The following is a 19,345-nucleotide window of genomic DNA, read 5'->3' on the forward strand; positions in this document are numbered from 1 at the left end:
GTGGAGGTGATATGGTCCTTGACTAGTCTCTCAAAGCACTTAATGATGACGGAAGTGAGTGCTACGGGGCGGTAGTCGTTTAGCTCAGTTACCTTAGCTTTCTTGGGAACAGGAACAATGGTGGCCCTCTTGAAGCATGTGGGAACAGCAGACTGGGATAGGGATTGATTGAATATGTCCGTAAACACACCAGCCAGCTGGTCTGCGCATGCTCTGAGGGAGCGGCTGGGGATGCCGCCTGGGCCTGCAGCCTTGCGAGGGTTAACACGTTTAAATGTTTTACTCACCTCAGCTGCAGTGAAGGAGACTCATGACTTGTGTCATGCACAAAGTAGAGGTCCTAAATGACTTGTCAAAACTATAGTTTGTTAATAAGAAATTTGTGGAGTAGTTGAAAAACGGGTTTTAATGACTCCAACCTAAGTGTATGTAAACTTCCGACTTCAACTGTATATATTAATACATTGGCGAGGGCACTAGAACAATCTGCTGAACCCGGGCCTACTCTACTGAAAACAAATGTCTACCATTTGCTTCTGTCTCCAGCCAAGGAGGGCCTACAGCAGCACATAGATCTTCTGCACAGACTGTCAGACTTGGGCCCTGACAGTGAATCGCAGTAAGACAAAAATAACAGTGTTCCAAAAAGGTCCAGTAGGCAAGACAACAAATTCTATCCAGACACTGTTGCCCTAGAGCACAAATTATTACACCTACCTCAGCCTAAACACCACAGGTAACTTCCACAAGGCTGTGAACAATCTAAGGCAAGAAGGTCCTTCTAGGCCATAAAAAGGAACATAAACATCCCAATTAGGATCTGAGTTCTGTCTAAAAATACTTTAATCAGTTAACAAACCCATTGCCCTGTATGGTTGCGAGGTCAGAGGTCCACTCACTAATCAAAAAGTCACAAAAATGAGACAAACACCCAATTGAGACTCTGCAAAAATATACTTATTGGAAAACAATGCAGGTATACCAGAATTAGGACAATACACGCTAGTTATCGAAATCTAGAAAATAGCTGTTAAATTCTATAACCACCTAAAAGGAAGCATTGCCCACACATTCCACCACAAAGCCCTCACCTACAGAGAGATGAACGTAGAGAAGAGTCTCCTCAGCCAGGTGAGCCCCAGGACAGAAACACATTTAGACCAAACCAAATTATGAGAAAGCAAAAAGATAACTATTTGACACACTGGAAAGAATAAACAAAAAAACAGGAATGTTATTTGGCCTTAAACAGAGTGTACACAGTGGTAGAATACCTGACCACTGTGACTGACCTTAAAAAACAAAATCCTTGACTATGTACAGACTCAGCATAGAAGGCTATTGAGAGAGGACGCCAAAGCGTGGCATCTCGAGAGCCAGGTTTGCCCATGTGCCCACAAAATGAAGTGGAAACTGAGTTACACTCCCCAACCGCCAGACAAAAAAATGTATGACCACATTAGAAACACATATTTCCAACAGCTCACACACAAAGAATGTGAAAACAAATTAAACATTGATAAACTCCAATATCAGTTAGGCGAAATACCGCAGTGTCTTCACAGCAGCAAGATTTCTGTCCCATTGCCATGAGAAAAGGGCAGCCAGTGGATCATAAACATTGTAAATGCAACCTATATTCATCTAGTTATTTATTTCCCCTTTCATAGTTCAACTACTTGCACATTGTTACAACACTGTACATAGCCAATAATATAACATTTGAAACGTCTATATACTTTTAAAACTTGTGTAATGTTGACCTGGTTTATTCCATTTGCTTCAGCAATGTAAAACATATGTTTCCCATGCCAATAAAACACTTTGAAATGTAATTAAGAGAGAAAGTCAGGAGAATGGAACATAGTCCTTAACCAGAACAGAAGAGAAGTCTTCAACAAGGGCACTGGCTCAAGGTATTGTGCACCAGTGGGTATAACATGTTTGACACACACAGACACACACGCCCCCTCACCCGTGCGGCCTCCTTTGCCACTTGTAGCTGGGTGATGAAGTGCGTGTCCGGAGTTGTGAGTGTGACTCTTTCGAACACACACTCCTGCACCTGGGCAATCATCAGGCGGACCAGCATGCATAGTGACGGGCCACTCATATCCAGACTGGGAGCATTGGAGAAGTTCTCCTTCAGGTAGTTAAATGCACCTGGACACACACAATAGCTTTTACAAGTATGTTGAAACACAGCGCAAACAGAAGGTGTGTGTGTGTCTGTGTGTGAATCTCATGCCATGTTAATGCGAGTGTAAGAATGTGTGGTTACCTGCAGCTCTCTGAAAGGCGTCTATAGCCCGGTCTATGCCAGCTGTAGCAGAGCGGTCCTGTCTGGCTCCTATCTGTGTGTAGAGAGCCCCCACGTTGAACAGCACACTGCCCTTCTCAAACGCCAACGCACGCTGGCACGACGGCACACCTGTTAGAGAGTCATACCTAGAGACAGAGCGGGGGATGGGCAGGTGTGAGAGAGGGAGGGGCAGTTGAGAGAGTCTCAGAGCGTTCCCACAGCTCACTGGCACCTCATCAGACCAGTCAACTTGAACAGAGCAATAATCAATCATGAGGCGTCAAAGCCAAAAGGAACTGAATAATATTAAGAAATGCTATAGATGCTATATTCCTGGACAAAACATTCCACTGAAATAGTGAAGTTGTAAATGTGGTAGTAGAAAACCTAAACAGTATATATGACCTCTCAGCTTCCCTATCAAACCTAAAAATGTCAAGCAGACAACCTAAACATTTACAACAATGACACATTTTGATGAAGAATGCAAAAACCTAAGAAAGAAACCTATACAACCAAATACAGAGACCCAGAAAACCTGAGCCTACAACTTCACTATGGTGAATCACAAATAATACGGAAATACACTACAGAAAGAGATGGAACAATACATCAGAAATCAGCTCAATGTAATTGAAGAATCTAAACCACTTCTGGGAAGTTTGGAAAACACTAAACATTGAGTTGTCCATCCAAAACAAATGGATAAATATGGTATGGATAAACCACTTCTCCAATCTTTTTGGCTCTATAACAAAGAACACAGCAAAAACATACATGATCAAACACAAATCTTAGAATATCAACTATTAAAGACTGGAGAATCCAGTGCTTATGGCAATTACACTGAATGAACTACAGCACAAAATACAAACCCTCCAACATAGTCACCCTGCACACCCTAATTGACAAACAAACCAAAACAAAGGCAAAGTCCTCCCATGGTTTTTTGATTAAAAAAAAAAGAAGCTTGACCACATTTGGCATGAGGGTCTGCTATACAAGTTGATGGAAAGTGGTGTTGGGGTAAAACATTCCAACATACAAAAAAATCCATGTATACAAGTGCGGTTAAAATTAGCAAAAAACCTACATTTCTTTGCACATGGCCATGGGGAGAGACAGGGATGCAGCTTGAGCCCCACCCTCTTCAACATATATCAACAAATTGGCGAGGGCACTGGAACAGTCTTCAGCACCTGACCTCACCCTACTAGAATCTGAAGTCAAATGCCTGATGATCTGGTGCTTCTGTCCCAACCAAGGAGGGCCTACAGCAGCACCTAGATCTTCTGCACAGACTGTCAGACCTGGGCCCTGGCAGTAAATCGCAGTAAGACAAAAATAATGGTTGTTCCAAAAAAGGTCCAGTTGCGAAGACCACAAGTACAAATTCAATCTAGAGCCCACAACACACTACACACGCCACGGCCTAAACATCAACGCCCCAGGGAACTTCCGCAAAGCTGTGAACGATCTGAGACAAGGCAAGAAGGGCCTTCTACACCATCAAAAGGAACATAAAATTCAACATACCAAATAGGATCTGGCTAAAAATAATTGAATCTGTTATAGAACCCATTTCCCTTTATGGTTATGAGGTCTGGGGTCCGCTCACCAACCAAGACTTCACACACACACAAAAAAAAGCTCTGCAAAAATATCCTCAGTGTACAAATTAAAACACCAAATAATGCTTGCAGAGCAGAATTAAGCCGATACAACATAATTATCGAAATTCAGAGAAGAGCCGTTAAACTCTACAACCACCTAAAAGGAAGAGATTCCCAAACCTTCCACATCAAAGACATCACCTACAGCGAGATGAACCTGGAGATGAGTCCCCTAACCAAGCTGGTGCTGTTCACAGACCCCACAGTGCCCCAGGACAGCAACATAAATTAAACCCAACCAAATCACGAGAAAACAAAAAGATAATTATTTCCAATGTGTCAAGTAATTAACAAAAAAAACTGCGCAAACAAGAACGCTATTTGGCCCTAAACAAAGAGTACACAGTGGCAGAATACCTGACCATTGTGACTGACCCAAACTTAAAGAAAGCTTAGACTATGTAGACTCAGTGAGCATAGCCTGGCCATTGAGAGGCTGCCGTAGGCAGACATGGCTCTCAAGAGAAGACAGGCTATGTGCTCACTGCCCACAAAATGTGGAAACTGAGCTGCACCTCCTAACCTAAATGTATGACCATTTTAGAGACATATTCCCTACAGATCACACAGACCCACAAAGAATTCAAAAACAAATCCAATTTTGATAAACTCCCATATCTACTGGGTGAAATTCCAGTGTGCCATCACAGCAGCAATATTTGTGACCTGTTGCCACGAGAAAAGGGCGACCAGTGAAGAACAAACACCATTGTAAATACAACCCATATTCCTGTTTATTTATTTTCCCTTTTGTACATCATTATAACACTGTATATATACACACATAATATGTATGACATTTAAAATGTCTCTATTCCTTTGGAATGTTTGTGTAATGTTCATTTCCCTTTTGTTTATCCATTTCATTTGGTTTGGCCATGTTAACATATGTTTCCCATGCCAATAAAGCCCTTTGAATTGAGAGAAGGGAGAGAAACAGGACGAGACATGAACTAGAGAGGAGTAAGAGATTGTGTGTGTGTGTGTGTGTGTGTGCATGCGGTGGGTTGCAGTGTGTGTGCGCGCACGTCTGGTTTGGTTTGGGTGTATACCAGTGGAAGTGGACTCCTAGTGTTCTGTGTGGGGGGAAGAACCTCTGGTCCAGGTAGTATAGTTGGTTATAATACTCCATCAGAAGCTCCAAACCGGCTTCATTACGACTGGGGGTACGCATGGCCTGTTGACAACACACAGTTAAGACGCACATTAACACTCAACATACATATTACACAGATATTTACAGCCACTGAGAAGCAACCAGTCAGCCAATAGTCACTGAGTACATTTACATGCACAGTAATAATTGGATATTAAAATGATTATGGCGGTAGTCAGATTACATGACTATTGTGTAAACACCTTACTCTGCTCATCTTAATTGGCGTAAAGTCCAAATCGAAGTAAACGTACGTCAATTAAAACACCTGGTTTTCTGAGCAATCTTTCAAATCATTAGGACATGTAAACACCTTAAATAGTTTTGTTTATATAAATTGGCATTTCAGCTGTGCATGTGCTAGCACCAGCCGAGAGCCTTTCTCTTTAGCGACGCGAGTTCCGAACAAGTCTTAGAAGTCATTTTCACATACAAACTTTATATGTCCGAACTCAGAATCAAATATGATTCCCAAAAATAACATGGCCGCTGTGGTAGAACGTTTATTTTGCTTGGTGATTTTCTGCATTTATCAGTGTCATCAGGTAGCCTGATTTCAGAGGTGTCCATGTAAACAGGATTATTAGGGAAAGCATTCTTCTTGCAAAGCATGTAAACATTTTAATCAAACTATTATATTAATTTGACCATCCATAGTAAATCACATTATTGCATGTAACCGTACTCAGTCATAAATCCACTAGGTGGCAGCATCTTCAACAGCATGAGCAGTTAATTAGCATTTCAAGAGTATCTAACCTGTCTGAGCTCCATAAACTCCTTGATCTCCTTCTCAAACAAAGAGCTGTCCTCTCCATAATGCTCACAGATAACGTCCTGACAGAGTGAAGAAAAATGAGAGATGCATATTAAATAAAGTGAGTACTGAGAACGAGCAAGAGATATTATCCATTGTCCTCACCTTGAGGGAGGCTGTAAGGTCCTATCGTCCTTACCTTGAGAGGGACAGTGAGGTCCACTTCCTTGGTCTCCTTCAGACCCAGTGGGATCATGGGAACATTGATGGCTTCACTTAAGGAGAGAGACCAACACATGTGTTAAATGACATTTGTCACAAACCTCCACAGAAAACCCAAACCTCCCTCCCCATCTGTCTCCCTGTACTATTAGAGTAACTATATTGACCAGTAGCCCCTCACTCCTCTAATACCACAACACAGTGCATTAACTCCACTCCTCCCCATGGGGTAATTAATGACAGTAATCACAGGATTTGTCCCCTTGTGACCCTGCGCTTCAGCTGGGATGGAAGAAACCTCAGAACTGTGCCTGGCTAACACAAACACACCTCGCTTCCTTACTGGCAATGCAGGCAACTCATTAGGCTAGAATTAGCCCAAATAGGCCATCGCCCTCCACCAGGGTGTGTGCTTTTACACCAGGCTGATCACTAGAAACAGAATTCAATTTCGGACGTTTTAAAAGAGGTCCTGAGAACGGCGATATGCCTTCATCGGCTCTCACAAAACAAAAATAGCAATATTATTGCCCAGCACGGGCGCGAACTCATGATACTCCTAGGGCGAAGAGCGCTACTCTGATCACGGCCCCATGGCAGTTCACAATGCTCTAACAAGCCGGGAGAATACTTGATGATAGTTCATGGAAACAGCACCTTGTTTTTGTAAAGCCTTCCACAAACCATAGCCTTAACCTTAAAGGAAAACTCCACCCGAAAACGATTAATCCATTGTTGATAATGTCCCAAAATGTTTTGCTGGTCAGCAATCAAGTTGTCAAGATATACAACTTTCATAATACAGAAACACTCCCCGTATGACGCATCATATGATGCAACACGCGTCACGCAGGGATGATTTCTGTATTATGAAAGTTACATATCTTGACAACGTGTTTGCTGACCAGCAAAACATTTTGGGACTATGTCAACAATGGACTAATGAAACTAAATAGCAAAAGTTCTCAGGTGGTATTTTCCATTAGCCACTTGGAATGAATACCTAAATGTAACCTTGAGTTGTTTCCGTTTTAACCTTGGTAACCACGTGGAATTAACCTTGGTAACCACGTGGAATTAACCTTGGTAACCGCGTGGAATTAACCTTGGTAACCACGTGGAATTAACCTTGGTAACCACGTGGAATTAACCTTGGTAACCACGTGGAATTAACCTTGGTAACCACGTGGAATTAACCTTGGTAACCACGTGGAATTAACCTTGGTAACCACGTGGAATTAACCTTGGTAACCACGTGGAATTAACCTTGGTAACCACGTGGAATTAACCTTGGTAACCACGTGGAATTAACCTTGGTAACCACGTGGAATTAACCTTGGTAACCACGTGGAATTAACCTTGGTAACCACGTGGAATTAACCTTGGTAACCACGTGGAATTAACGCCTAAAAAAGACGTTCATCCATAATACATCAGATTTGTAAGTAAAACTATGAGATCTTGTTGTTCACATGTTACCTCTCGGTCTGGTAGACCTCCATATTGCTGTTGAGTTCCTCTAGCTCTTCCTTCAGTAGCTGCAGGTTAGAGTTGACAAAGCTCAGCTCTAGAGCCACAGTCTCCTTTACCTTGTTGTTAGTGGTGGCTCTGCAACAAACATGTTCATATCAGATTATATTAGGACAATATAGAGAAATACCATACAGAAACAGGATAGTGCATTTAGTCCATGGGCATTTGTCAAATGTACAACAGTGTGTTTGACATAAGCTTTCGTTACTTTGGCTGACTGGCTGATCTGATGTAAACAACGCTAACATTTTAGAACTTTCCTCAAACTCCGAGGCATCACTTCGTTGTCATGGTATCCGACACACTTCTCTCCACATCACAGAAATCCTGGGTACTCCCCCTGGTTACGCAATGGACACTTTCTGGAGCCCCGAGGAGTTTTGGGCCGATAACTAACTCACACAAAGCAATTAGCCCAAATGGTGGTTATTTAACTACAATGACCAGAATACATTGAGCCTTCCACTTATCCAGGCAAGTCTCGTAGGGCAGACTGATACGGCGAAGGAGGGGGACAGAACGCCAGATCGAGAAGGATAGAGAGCAGTTTTTCCTTCGTGAGGCATCTCTATCTGACAATACATGATCTAAGTAATTCATTGTTGGTATTCAGAAGTCATAAAAATATGCTTGATCTACTTTGAAGAACTACTAAAATAGTGATTGTCAGAAAGCAGCGCTATAGCCAGCTACTAGTCTATATGGTATGACTTGTTGGGACAGAGACACCGCCTGAGAAGAGATGATCAAATTAAAAATGTCACAAAGGAAGTATTTTATTGATGTAAAGTAATGTGAATAAATTGATAATAAGTGATACGCAGTAATGAGCAGTCACTGCCATCATGGGGCTTTTATTCATTGCTTTATTCTGTGTTGTTATAGCATGCAACCCACATAATGTATTTGTTTAAACCAAATCAAAAACGTGACTATTTTTCAAAAACTGAACAGACTTCAAAACGCTCTTATTGCTCAGCACAGACACAACTGTGATTAACTTGGATGAGAAAGCCACTCCCTTTGCCAGGTGACAATTAGGACTCAACGAGAGCCAGTCTTTCAACCACAACAGGAGACTTGTCCCGGATTAGAAGACCGACACACACAGAGGTGAAAGGTTAGGCATGTTGACACCTGTCTGAGGCTAAGAGAGACAGAGGTAACCAACGGACACACACACACCTTGAACCACCAATCTGTGACATACCCCCTCCCCCCACACTGTCCTGTTACACCAGCCCACAGTATATAAACACACTGTCCTGTTACACCAGCCCACAGTATATAAACACACTGTCCTGTTACACCAGCATGCCGCCACATGACATCATCAGCCAATCAGAAGCTCTAATGTGATGCACCCCCTCCCCTCCTAGGTTCTCCAATCATCCTTCATTAGTCTCGGTCACTCCCTTTCCCCTCCTCACCCTAGCTCCTACCACCACAAACCAGTTCACAGACAACTCATCGTGTGTGTGTACACGCGTGACTGGCGCTGAACCAGAGAGTCCTGCATCATGCCAAATGACTTGGTCGGAGCTAATGCAAGTCTTCAGGTATCAGGCAAGGTTAGACTACTAATAACCTGAAGACGGTTCACTGAACTATTTCCATTACACATGTGGGTGTGGGACACTGGTGAGGATAAACATGTCTCCCACTGAAACCCAGAGATGAGATTCCTGCAGACAGCTGTCCTCCCTAGGAAAATCTCTCTGGATGAGAAGGTGGAGCAGCTGGACAAGACAAAGCTTGTTGATTGGTGGCGCCAGGGGTCTCTGTGATCCAGTCTCAATAGAGGGGAAGGAAGGGACAGTGGGGGTGCTGCTAGGGGGGGTGGGGGTGTCATATCTACAGTGCAACCATTTAACACGCATACAGGCCTAAAGATTTACTATGCGACCTGGAATTTTAATTTAGGAGCATCAGCTTAAATACCAAATGTCTCAATTTAAGCGCATGTGCTCCTTGTAAAAAAGGTCAGCATAGAGCACTGCCATAGCCACCCCTCTTATGTAGTTGTCGCTATAGGGCCAAACAGCAAATTCTGAAGTAGGACAATTTGAGTCATGTCCTCGCCTGAGAGGACTCGGAGTCAACTATAAAAAGCTGGTGAATGGGATACATGGTGCATGACATCTCTACTAATTCAATGACTAGGCTAATCTTATTCTATTTCCCTTATGCTAGCTTTTCTCAAAACCTAAAAAAAAAAACAAGTGAGGGGAGGGAGGGTTGACACAAGGGGAGGGTTGGTTCTCTTTCAATTAGCTTGATGTTGTTTATCTTATGACCGCCTGACTCAGCAGCTAAACAGCCCACTAAAGAAAAAGGGAGCACACTGCTCTGCTTTAATTCAGTCTCCTCTCCCCAATCTCCTGCTCCTCATCCTCTCTGATGGATGAATGTGGATGTTAAAGACAGTGTCCAACATACCATAGCTCTGCTCCTCTACATAACCACTCAGACACAGCATGTCCTTCAGTGGCCCCTCACAGTAACACTGTACATATACAAGCGTGGGATGAATGATGAACTGTTTGAAAGGATCAGAATGACGCTAATGCCCTGAAAGAGGTTGGTTTGATGTGCTATAAAACCCTAGGTCAGCTTTGATGTCCTGCCACCAGCCTCTTTCTTCCTCTGAAATAAAGTCGGAATGACTTTAAAGAAGACAGAATGAGAACAGGCTGTATTATAACTGTACGAGTACAGGTCAGAGAGACAGTATGTGTGTTTGATAAGACCATCCAACTGGCAAGTTACACTTTAAAACTGAGGGGGGAAAAAATACCAAATAAAGTTCATCAAACCTGCCGAATGACCACACAGACACACAGAGTGCCATAAAACAAGGCGGTGTGTTTTGGGGGCGTTCCCCATACACCCTAAAATAGTTTGGAAGATCCATCTGCTAGTGTTTATATGTGATACAGCTCAATATTTCCACAGGTAGTGGGGCTCTGAGTTTCTTCTCCCACCACAGCTTGGGAAGTGGCCCCAGAGCTGCCCAGGAGGAGAGTGTACACAGGATCAGAGACAATATTTGTCCACTGGTACAATGACCCGTCCCTTCCCTCACCCACCCCAGCTCACCTGAAGAGGTTCTCAGCACCAGCTCTCATCCTCATCTCCTTGTTAATCTGCTGGTTGATACGAGCTCTACGGTGCTGCAGCTTACTGCGCTGGGTCTGGGAGCACGGATCACAACCCTGGAGAGAAGGGTGGGGGGGGAATAGATTGTGGATAACGCATAACATGCTAAAGCACATATGTCTGTCTGTTTGCTTGTGTCTAGGCCCTATGTGTATTTCTAGTTTACATGCATTTGTGTATAATAAGCGGCTATTAAACACCAACTGCAGGTAAAACAGAGTACTCCTAGCCGAACAGGTAGGTTGGTGGACTGTTCAGTGGATTACATAACAAAGCCCTGCAATAGATACATCTGAGCACCTCGTTTAGTTTCCCTCCCTGATTAAGCCTGAGTGATTAAACCTTCACACTTGTGCACGGGTTAAAAATGGCAGATTTGAACACCGGTAAGCGCCTAAATTGGAGTGCAATGGCTGTACAGTAACATGTTCTAAATGACGTCAGAGTTCAGTGTCTCCGCCTCACAGCTCTGTATGGGTTTTGACTGACATCCAGTCTGATCTTCAGCACTGCGCACGACAAGAAGTTGACCACATCCCTACCGCTAGTTGGGCAACTGTTGTCTGAGTGAGAGAAATACAGTAAATTACGAGGACTCAATGCATTTTGAAAGAGGAGACGTTGAGGATTATAATAAATACCACTTTGATGTCATACAAGCAAACCAAAACATCTATACGGTCCAAATATGCTCTTCACATTTCAATATCATAAAACTAATGTAATATACAGTGTCAACATTTATCACTACTATGTTTGATGTACAGTTACACGATGACATGGCATCATACCCTGGGTTGTCCTGAACACAGTGAACCTGTGCTTTGTTATATTATGAAGAAAATCTGCCGCGGACAACACACTCACGACTCTATTCATTGCACACCAAAATTACAATCTGCTTCTCTGAATTGCCATGTGAAAGCTTATCACTTTTTATTTTATTTAACCAGGTAGGCCAGTTGAGAACACATTCTCATTTACAACTGCAACCTGGCCAAGATAAAGCAAAGCAGTGTGACAAAAAAAACAACAGAGTTACACATGGAATAAACAAACGTTCAGTCAATAACAATAGAAAAATCTATATACAATGTGTGCAAATGGAGTAAGGAGGTAAGGGAATAAATAGGCCATAGTAGCTAAGTACTAAGACAGCATTTTATAAATTTAGCTAGTCATGTTGGCAATAGAACAAACTTTCAATTTATTCCCACCTGACCCAGATTGCAATTTATAAATGACTGTTTTTGGATTGCTTAAAAACAACACAACTACAAGTGTACATGCTCTAATTCCTTAACAGCACAGCTAGGAGAGCATGAAAAAGCACCTTATAGTTGAAAACTACTTTAAGTCATAAAAGTGCATTGAAATGACTTAGGAACTGTGTACACTTTAGATAAGGTGTGCAGCCACTTGGAAACACCAGTTACACCGCTCACCCCAAATTCTCCTATCATTTTCTTATGTTACTGAATGTATCCGGAGTATTTTCTGATTTAAAATAAACATGAAATTCAACAGTGTAATGTTTGGATTCAGTCTTGTGTCAGGTGTACTGCTGTGTCCTCACCTTTAACCGAATGTTGCCATAATCTCCAAACTGTTCCCTTTAAATTGCTGCCATGGTTATGCATATGCTCTCCATATTTCTTGTGTTTTGAAACCTTTCAAATTTGGCCCTATCCATACGTGTAAAGGGTTAAGACCACCCTCCTCCATCAGTTAGGATCAGATAGCCTATTACATTGGCAACAGGATCCCCGTAGCGATGGTTGCCAAGAGACCAAGCCCCAGTAGAACTCAGTCAGTAACCTGCTGTGAGGTAAGTCCTTAGACGTCACGGCCCACGGAGCGGAGGAGACTCGGAATACCTTACACCTGACTACCATAGAAATACAGCCACCAAAAGTTAGCAGTGCTCTTTTTCCCAACACCAACTTCATCCACCACGTCTATAAGTGGCTAAGATGGGCTCTGAGATCTCATCTTAGAAGACATGAGGCTGGGAAGGGGGTAAAGGGGTGAGCAATTGCCACTTGCTGCTAGGAGATCAGAGCCTAGATCAGGACTGTACTAGTGTCTGATGATGCTGCTGCACCATACTATAACTAGAGCTGGACTGGAGTCTCAACCCAGGGCCACCTGTTACAGACACCTGACTCCACTGTAGTCTTCCTTCAGTCTGCTGATAAAGGACAAGACATGTACATGTCTTGCCAACATGTAGGCCTACAATCGTCGGGAAATGAACAGAAAATGACAGTTGATGTTCTGTGGGCAGATGCAATAGGACCCCCCCTTTAAACCAACCCTCTCCATTTCCTTCCCTCTCCCACCTCCCTTCACCCCCCTCTGTGAGTTGTTTGTTTTGTGAGCGTGCACCCAGTAATCCTCAGAGTGCTTGTAGGGATTAGGGTGCTAGCCTAGCCATGCTCCAGTAGCCTGCCTTCAGTCCCCTGCTCCATTCTCCCAGTTTAGCCATAGCCGTGCTCCAGTTCCAAGCCTCCAGCCCCAGCTCATCCATAGCCATGCTTCAGTCCCCTTATCCAGCCTCCCAGCACAGCCAAAGTCATGCTCCAGTTCCAAGGCTCTAGCCCCAGCTGCTCTCCAGACCCAGCTGCCCTCCAGACCCAGGGCCCCAGCCCACTGCCCAAGCTCAGCCATAGCTGCCCTCCAGACCCAGGGCCCCAGCCCACTGCCCCAGCTCAGCCATAGCTGCCCTCCAGCCCCAGCCCACTGCTCAGCCATAGCTGTGCTCCAGGCCCAATCCAGGGGACAGCAGGGGGTGAAATGGGGTAACTAGGCTCTCCTAGCCACAAACTATCTGTACCATGACACCTCCCAACTGGACAGTATCCTACTCCAATCTACCCCCCATGATGCAATAGCAGACCCCCAACCTAAGTCACCAAAAGTTCACCAACATAAGGCAACTCAATGCAGGTCCAGGATACCCCTCAATGAATCTGTCAACGATTCAGTAATGACACTGCATGGAAATGCATGTCAATAATAAATAACTTTGAAGAGTACATAGTTGATCTGGTATTTATTTTTATATTATTGTACCGTCATAGCATATGCTGTCAATTTTCAGTTTGAGCGTGTAATATAAAAGGTGTTGGTACAGTACCGTGTTTTTGGAACTACAACTGCGTATCCCTCACCTTTCTGATACTCCCGTTGTGACTCCCCTCCTCCATCCGTGCGGGAAGCGCCAACTCCTCGTCTGAGCCAGCGTCAGACATCTCTGGCTCTCTACAACAGAATGTCCCAAGGCCGTTAAGTTGTACAAAATAAAAACACCACTTTCCTCCCGTTCTACTCTAGCAAACCCTACCAGTTATTGTCACGGCATTTCTAAGGCAAGCAGACAGTGTTATATAGTGTCTATGGTTGCAACAATATCGAAACTAGAAACAAGTGAACTGGGATTGAATAGATGAGCTCGTTCTGTTTGTAGCATAGCATTGTCCCACAACTAAACATTACACTTGCCTCGTCGCAGGTTCTTCTCCCATCATCAAGCCAGGACGCTATGCAACTTGTTGCACCAATACTTGCAGGCCAGTGTCTGTTGCGGTGGATGGGAAGAGAGCAAATCAACATAGGAAAGACCCGTAACAAAACAATCACGGTCTTATTTTACAATTTGCATTCGCACAACTCTCTCACACAATACAAACGAAATAACTCGTCGCGTGGCTTTATTCCAGGAGGCGGTGTCTTTAAATGCAAAATAACCAATGACATAGCACCTACATTAATTGACGTAGATTTTTACGAATCAAAATATGATATTTCTCTAACTGACAAGATAAACGGTCCAATTGTGAATCCCATGGGCGATGGCAAAATTGTGGAATTACAGTTGCCCATAGCAACGGTTTCCACTATAAACAGTTAACTGTAACTAAATGTCATCTAAAAATGTAATCTACGTAATCTCAAAAGTAATTATTTAGAGGACCTTGACCTTAAACAAACATTAGTAATTCTCCCTTCAACAAAGGATACATTCCCACCTTTCTGTTAAAAACAGCTATACATTGATGAGGTGTAGTCACTTTTGAGGACACAAACTCAAGTACACAGTACAAATATGATAAAAATGTGAAAATATGAAATATTTTACAGTATATGATGTATTTCCTATTCAACAAAACTGTATGAATAAGGGTTGAAATTACTTATAATTTGATTATACTGTATTTAGAAAGCTATAAAACTAACTATAAGATTTCACCTTCACCTTATAACTGTAAAATACATATCTGTGTGTTTAGTGTTGTTTAGTGTTAGAGTAAATGTGTATATTTTCTAAAGATGTCTCTTGATCAAAACATCTGCTCCCATTGCTGTGAACATCCCATGGAGCTCTATTTTAGGGTGCGTTCGTAAATTCGCTCTGGCTATCTGTTCGATTTCAGAGCACTCTCATCTGAGTGTGGCAAAGCGCAGAACAACTGATGAATTTGCTGACGCTCAACACCGGTTGAATATGGCCGGTGTCTGTAAACTTCGGCAAAAAGGGGTAAGACAGTCTCCAACGATATGGATAACATGAAACCTCTAAAAGCCTAACACAGAACCCAAACCGGCTGCGCGTGTGCGCCATCGTGCCATCGCGTGCGCCATCATTGTCCCCCTACACCAAACGCGATCACGACACGCAGGTTAAAATATAAAAACAAACTCTGAACCAATAACATTCATTTGGGGACAGGTCGAAAAGCATTAAATATGTATGGACATTTAGCTAGTTAGCTTGCACTTGCTAGCTAACGTTAATTTGTCCTATTTAGCTATCTTGCTGTTGCTAGCTAATTGGTCCTGGGATATAAACATTGAGTTGTTATTTTACCTGAAATGCACAAGGACCTCTACTCTGACAAATTCATCCACACATAAAACGGCCAACCGAATCGTTTCTAGTCATCTCTCCTCCTTCCAGGCTTTTTCATCTTTGAATTTATATGGTGATTGGCATCTAAACTTTCATAGTATTACCATTACTATTGGCAACAAAGTTTGTCTTTCAATCACCCACGTGGGTATAACCAATGTGGAGATGGCACGTGGGTACCTGCTTCTACAAACCAATGAGGAGATGGGAGAGGCAGGACTTTCAGCAAGATCTGCGTCAGAAATAGAAAGGAGTTCTATTTTAGCCCTTGGAAACACGCAGTTGACATTAATGAAATAGCTTATTACAGTTACTAATAAGCACACTCATTAAGAAAATGACTGTAAAAACTGTTAAATCCCCATAGGTTGATGAGGAATTAAAAAATGGTATGGTTGAGAGGGATGGCAAAGAAGTCTGGCTGCACAACTGATTGGTAAACATAGTGCAAATTGAGAAATCATGTGACTAAACTGAATAAAAAGAAGAAGAAACTATACTATGAAACAAATATAAATGACATAAAGAATGATAGTAAAACACTTTGGAGGACCTTATTTGACATTTTGGTGCAATTCATTGATCATTCATTGAATCAGATGGTTCCTTCATCACAAAACCCACTGATATTGCCAATCACTTTAATCATTTATTCATTGGCAAGATTAGCACATTTATGCATGACATGCCAACAACAAACGCTGACACTACATATCCAAGTATAGCTGATCAAATTATGAAAGACAAGCACTATAATTTTGAATTCCGTAAAATGAGTGTGGAAGAAGTGAAGAAATGATTGTTGTCTATCAACAATGACAAGCCACTGGAGTCTGACAACTTGGATGGAAAATGACTGAGGATAATAGAGGACGGTATTGCCACTCCTATTTGCCATGTTTTCAATCTAAGCCTACTAAAGAGTGTGCAAGGTCTCCTCTCCTTGTCTGTCGAATCAACCAGTGTGTTTTCCCATTAAATTCCCTAGCCCTTGTCTGTCAAATCAATCAGTGTGTTTTCCCATTAAATTCCACAGCCCTTCACTCCAGTTGGCTGTGATTGATTCCGGAGCTGCCGAGAATCTCTTAGATAGCGCACTGGCCACTGCATTACGCATTCCTTTGGTTCCCCTACAGTCACCCAATCCAGTTCGAGCCCTGGAATATTGTCCAATAGGGACAGGGCTCGTACATCACATTACTGTTCCTGTTTCTTTGCTGATCCATGACACTCATTCAGAGCAGACCACTTTCTTGATTATAGACACCCCCACGCATCCCATTGTTTTAGGTCTTCCCTGGTTGAGTTTGCAGAACCCGGTTATTTCCTGTTCCGAGAGGAGACTGCTGGGTTGGTCGCAGGAGTGTCAGGGGAGGTGTCTCGCAGTGTCTGTCAACACCACTACGGTGGAAAGTCCGGACTGTGCTCCTGAACTGAATTTACCATAGGAGTACCAGGATCTGCACTGGGTTTTCTCAAAGACCCAGGCTGCACGCCTGCCTCCCCATCGCCCCTGGGACTGTGCCATTGACCTGTTGTCTGACGCATCCCTCCTGAGAGGACATGTCTATCCCCTCTCCTATGCAGAGACTGAGACCATGGAGACCTATGTACAGGAGAGTCTCCAGCAGAGTTTTATCCACCCCTCTAAATCACCAGCCTCCTCAAGCTTATTTTTTGTCAAGAAGAAAGATGAGGGACAGCGCTCCTACATTGATTATGGAACACTGAACAAGGCCACCGTCAAGTTCAGCTATCCTTTACCACTCATCCCAACCATCATCGAACAAATGCGAGTATTACAAGTATCTCGTAATGCCCTTTGGCCTGTCTAATGCTCCTTCAGTATTCCAGGCCTTCATCAACAAAGTGTTTCGGGACCTGCTGGGACGGGGCGTAGTGGTCTATATAGACAACATCTTGCTCTATTTTGCTGACCGCGTCCAGCTTGTCTCGTTAGTCAGGTCTGTGCTGAGAAGACTGTTGGAGTATGATCTATATATATGTTAAACAGGAGAAATGTTTGTTTTTCCAGCGGTCTGTGTCCTTTTTGGGCTATCTCATCTCCACGGAGGGAGTGGAGATGGAGGAGCAACGCGTCAGCGCAGTCAGGTCATCCGAAGTAGGATTCGGGGCAGAGCTACAGGAACCCCTTCAAAGCTGCGGCCCTGCTCTTTCTACTCTAAGCAGCTGAGCCCCGCCCAGAAGAACTACGACATAGGGGACCAGGAACTCTTGGCGGTCAAGAAGGCTCTGAAGGCACAGTGGCACTAACTGTCACGGATCCTCCCGGTACTGCTGCTCATTCTGTTCACCAGTTCTGGAGGTCTACATCACCGGCTTTCTAGGCATCACTGAACGCGATTCATTATCATCAATCTGGAATGTCTTGTCTGATTACACACACCTGGTTCTCATTTCCCCTGATTAGTATGTGATATATGTGCCCTCTGTTCCCTCTGTCTTTTTCGGTTATTGTTCCCATGTCCGTTGGTCGTGTGAGTGCCTATGTGTTGGTGCAGCTGTTATGCTGCGTGCTTTATATGCTCAGCAAAAAAAGAAAAATCCAAATAACTCCACAGATCTTCATCGTAAAGGGTTTAAACACCGTTTCCCATGCTTGTTCAATGAACCATAAAGAATTAATGAACATGCTTCTGTGGAACGGTCGTTAAGACACTAACAGCTTACAGACGGTAGGCAATTAAGGTCACAGTTATGAAAACTTAGGACACTAAAAGAGGCCTTTCTACTGACTCTGAAAAACACCAAAAGAAACATGCCCAGGGTCCCTGCTCATCTGTGTGGACGTGCCTTAGGCATGCTGCAAAGAGGCATGAGGACTGCAGATGTGGCCAGGGCAATAAATTGCAATGTCTGTACTGTGAGATGCCTAAGACAGCGCTATGTGAGATGCCTAAGACAGTGCCCTGGGACAGAACAGACTGTGGGAGGCGCATAGTACTACACAGAGCCATGGCAACATGGAACTCTATTCCACATCAGGTAACTGGTGCAAGCTATAAAATCTGATTTAACAAACAGATAAAAATACACCTTATGGAACATCGGTGACTGTGAAGACACACACACACACACACACACACACACACACACACACACACACACACACACACACACACACACACACACATGATAAGACACGCACTCTAAACACACGTAGACATGGGTGTTGTATTGTAAATATGTGATAGTGGAGTAGTGGCCTGAGGGAACACGCTAAATGTATTGGGTAAAGTGTTATGAAATGTAATATTTAAAATTGTATATAACTGCCTTAATGTTGCTGGACCCAGGGAGAGTAGCTGCTACCTTGGCAGCAGCTAATGGGGATTCTTAAATATGAAGAAAAAAAGTCTTTATCAAACAATGTTATTTTTTACAACATCAAAATATGTAGTTTACACTGTACGGGATCATGGTTTTTACAGCTAATACAAATCACTAAAGTAATTAATCATTTCTAGCATAATAGGCCAAACCAACCAAATAAATACCCAAAGATCTATCTTCAACCAATCCCCAAAATATCCAGACTTCGTCCATTCAGCAAACCTAAAACAGGTTTTAAACGTTATAATAAGACATTTGAAGAAATAAATACAGCAAA

The 19,345-nt window shown here is 43.1% G+C and overlaps 1 protein-coding gene across 2 annotated transcripts in view; it reads right to left on the reverse strand.

Moving 5' to 3' along the window:
- Positions 1 to 15,725, reverse strand: part of rhpn1 (rhophilin, Rho GTPase binding protein 1) — a 30,167-nt gene extending 14,442 nt beyond the window's left edge. Inside the window, exons 1-10 of one of the 2 annotated variants that reach the window (XM_020474412.2) lie at positions 15,673 to 15,725; positions 14,307 to 14,382; positions 13,976 to 14,066; positions 10,743 to 10,858; positions 7,590 to 7,718; positions 6,088 to 6,163; positions 5,891 to 5,968; positions 5,028 to 5,152; positions 2,282 to 2,448; positions 1,976 to 2,163 (exon numbers count right to left, since the gene is read on the reverse strand). In XM_020474412.2, the coding sequence (XP_020330001.1) occupies positions 1,976 to 2,163; positions 2,282 to 2,448; positions 5,028 to 5,152; positions 5,891 to 5,968; positions 6,088 to 6,163; positions 7,590 to 7,718; positions 10,743 to 10,858; positions 13,976 to 14,066; positions 14,307 to 14,332 (996 nt within the window). In that variant the 5' untranslated portion in view covers positions 14,333 to 14,382; positions 15,673 to 15,725. Of the gene's footprint in view, positions 1 to 1,975; positions 2,164 to 2,281; positions 2,449 to 5,027; positions 5,153 to 5,890; positions 5,969 to 6,087; positions 6,164 to 7,589; positions 7,719 to 10,742; positions 10,859 to 13,975; positions 14,067 to 14,306; positions 14,519 to 15,672 lie in introns of those variants that run through there. The other variant, XM_031785702.1, reaches the window with a different exon arrangement.
- Between the last annotated feature and the right edge of the window lie 3,620 nt (positions 15,726 to 19,345).

The sequence above is a fragment of the Oncorhynchus kisutch genome, linkage group LG13 (assembly GCF_002021735.2).
Source record: "Oncorhynchus kisutch isolate 150728-3 linkage group LG13, Okis_V2, whole genome shotgun sequence".
Classification (NCBI taxonomy): Eukaryota; Metazoa; Chordata; class Actinopteri; order Salmoniformes; family Salmonidae; genus Oncorhynchus; species Oncorhynchus kisutch.